The following is a 2,500-nucleotide window of genomic DNA, read 5'->3' as shown; positions in this document are numbered from 1 at the left end:
GCCTGCATTATGCGTTTCGCCCGTCAGTACCCCTCACTGTATCCATGTACAGTTGCAACAAAACGTAGCAAAGCTGCACTCTATGTCCCTTCAAATGCGGGCATGTCATGAAGATCGCTTCATCAGCGCCAATAGTAATGGTTCTCAAAACAAACCTAAGCATATTAGGCCTGGAAAGTATTGTTCTGTTAAGGATAATGAAGATTGGTTCCGTGGATTGATCCTGAGTCGTCCTGAGGGTGGAACAACTAAGGTATACTTCATCGATTCCGGAGCAGTAAATCTAGTCCCGACGACGAATGTGTTCCATCTGCCAAACAAATATCGATTCCCCCGACAATTAGTCGGTGTGACTATGGGCGACATTAAACCGATCGGCGACAGGTGGAGCGAAGGGGCATTACGTTACATCAACCAAGCCATAGCCCACAAAAGGATGCACATGCTTATAAGGGCTATCGACGAGAAGGTATGCTTAGCGGATCATCTGCGAAGTTGCGGAGAAGGAAATGATCTCATCTCCAGAAAAAATCTCATTTCACTTTTTTAGACCAAAACGCTGGACGCTGTGCTGATCGATTCGACCGGACCTGAGGATGTTATTTTAAGCCGCGAACTTGTACGACGACGGGAAGCGATCTGGGCATAATAATTCGGGGTTAATTAGGCGGAACAAATTTGTGACGATTACGACAACATTCAAAGTGTATATTGTTTTATATTTCTTTTTGTAATAAGATGAGACAGGGTTCAGTGTACTCAGCGGAGGCGACAGTACAATTTCCATATTATTTTTACGAGGATTACGTTCGATAGGAATGACGGATGCAAGCTTAAGCATCACACCTCAAGAAACGAATTATTTTAAAAAGAATCTAATCCAATAAAGCATCATAAAATTACACTAATTTGCCTTTTTTCTTCAAATTTTCCGCCGTTCCGCTGTTCCGCTGCTTTGTGCTCGTGCGGCAGAAAGAGAAGCTGCCGGTTCGAAGGCGGTAGCGCAGTTGCCAAAGCGAGACAACTATAGTTGCACCGGACTGCAAAAAAAATGGCGCGCAGTAATCGGTTTTTCTTCCTCAAGCGCGGCGGTTATCGGCGGTAGTGCGATCGAAAGTGCGGAAAAGTTGCTAGCATGGACGAAGATATCGCTACGGTGAAGAGTAGGTTGCGTGCGCTGTTGATATCGAGCGGCAAAAGCCGTATGAGCTTGAAGGAACTGGCCGAAGAGTTCCGTCAAACGGAAGGAGAAGCGATACCGTACGCCAATTTTGGATTCCGCACGATCGTGGACTTTGCGCGCAGCATCTCGGATGTTTTGCAAGTAAGTTAAAGGGTCGACGAGATCATCATGCACTACTCAAGTACCGACAACTATTCCAGTTACACGGCCGTCCCGACGATCAGGACGCGCTGGTCAGCGTCGTGGCGAATGCGACTGTTAGTCACATCCAGTATCTAGTGGGGCAAAATAAGAAAAACAGCAAACCAAAGAAAAGCGGCTTCACGGCTAAGAAGGTGCCATCAACGTTCCACCTCCAAAGGGCAAAACAAATCGAGAAGCTACCAAGTCAAAGCGCCAAAAATTATCGTTCACCTGCAACGACAGCACCGTACAAGATTCCCACGAATCAGCAGAAGCCGATCACCGGATGTACGAAGGCGAATAACCAACAGGCAAAACAGTACGAGAGGCCTATACCAAACCAAAACGGTAAAAACTATCATCAACCTGCAGCGGCAACACCAAACAAGTCTCCCAAGAATCAGCAGAAGCAGTATACGGGGAGACGTACGATGAATGCCAATACCTCGCCGACATCGGCTGCCCAACCGACATCCGTTCAGAGTCGAATCAATCAACTTATCCCCAAAGAGATGAGCATAGATTGGATTAATTGTTTGAATATTCCACCGGATGTTATGGGCCTCGGATGGTGCATGGAAATGCCACTGGTCGAGCGTTTATTTAAGCCCAAGGCAAAGCAACCCGTGACCGTCCTCTCGATAGTTAATCCCAATCGACTGTGGATCACTACGTCCTCGCTGCAAAGTGTATACGATGGAATGTCGAAGGACTTACAGAGCTGTTACGGCGATCCAGCCGCCGTGAACAGATGGGACCTCCAGGCCGCTCATGTGTGCTATGGGTTGTACTGTGCTGCACACTGGCGAGAAAAGTGGCACCGTGCCCAGATAGTGGGTCCACTGCAAAGCGGCAGCCAGCTTGTGAAGCTTCGCTTCATCGATTATGGACGAACGGAGCTAGTACACCTGAGCTCCATCAAGTATCTCGTTAAAAGCTTTCAATCTTTTCCGGCATGTGCTGTAAGAGCATCCTTGGCCTATATCATACCAAGGGAGCACTACTGGAATCGGAATCACGTTAAACGGCTTTATTCGCTGCTTCTTCCCCACGTCACATACACTGCTTACATTGTTGATGCTAACCCATCGGTAAGTCATGGCCCTGTGCACGATTGAAGGAACCATGTTGTTA

At 47.5% G+C, this 2,500-nt stretch overlaps 1 protein-coding gene across 1 annotated transcript in view; it reads left to right on the top strand.

Moving 5' to 3' along the window:
- The window catches only part of LOC126576790 (uncharacterized), an 8,666-nt gene that overhangs the window by 989 nt on the left and 5,177 nt on the right, over positions 1-2,500 (top strand). The window contains exons 2-5 of the mRNA XM_050238098.1: positions 1-469; positions 551-643; positions 1,106-1,324; positions 1,384-2,457. The exon at positions 1-469 is cut by the window's left edge and continues 536 nt beyond it. Coding sequence (XP_050094055.1) covers positions 1-469; positions 551-643; positions 1,106-1,324; positions 1,384-2,457 — 1,855 coding nt within the window. The remainder of the gene's footprint in view (positions 470-550; positions 644-1,105; positions 1,325-1,383; positions 2,458-2,500) is intronic.

Source organism: Anopheles aquasalis, chromosome 2 (genome assembly GCF_943734665.1).
Source record: "Anopheles aquasalis chromosome 2, idAnoAquaMG_Q_19, whole genome shotgun sequence".
Taxonomy (NCBI): domain Eukaryota; kingdom Metazoa; phylum Arthropoda; class Insecta; order Diptera; family Culicidae; genus Anopheles; species Anopheles aquasalis.
The sequence above is the reverse complement of the archived record's forward strand: the minus strand, read 5'-3'. Positions and strand labels throughout refer to the sequence as shown.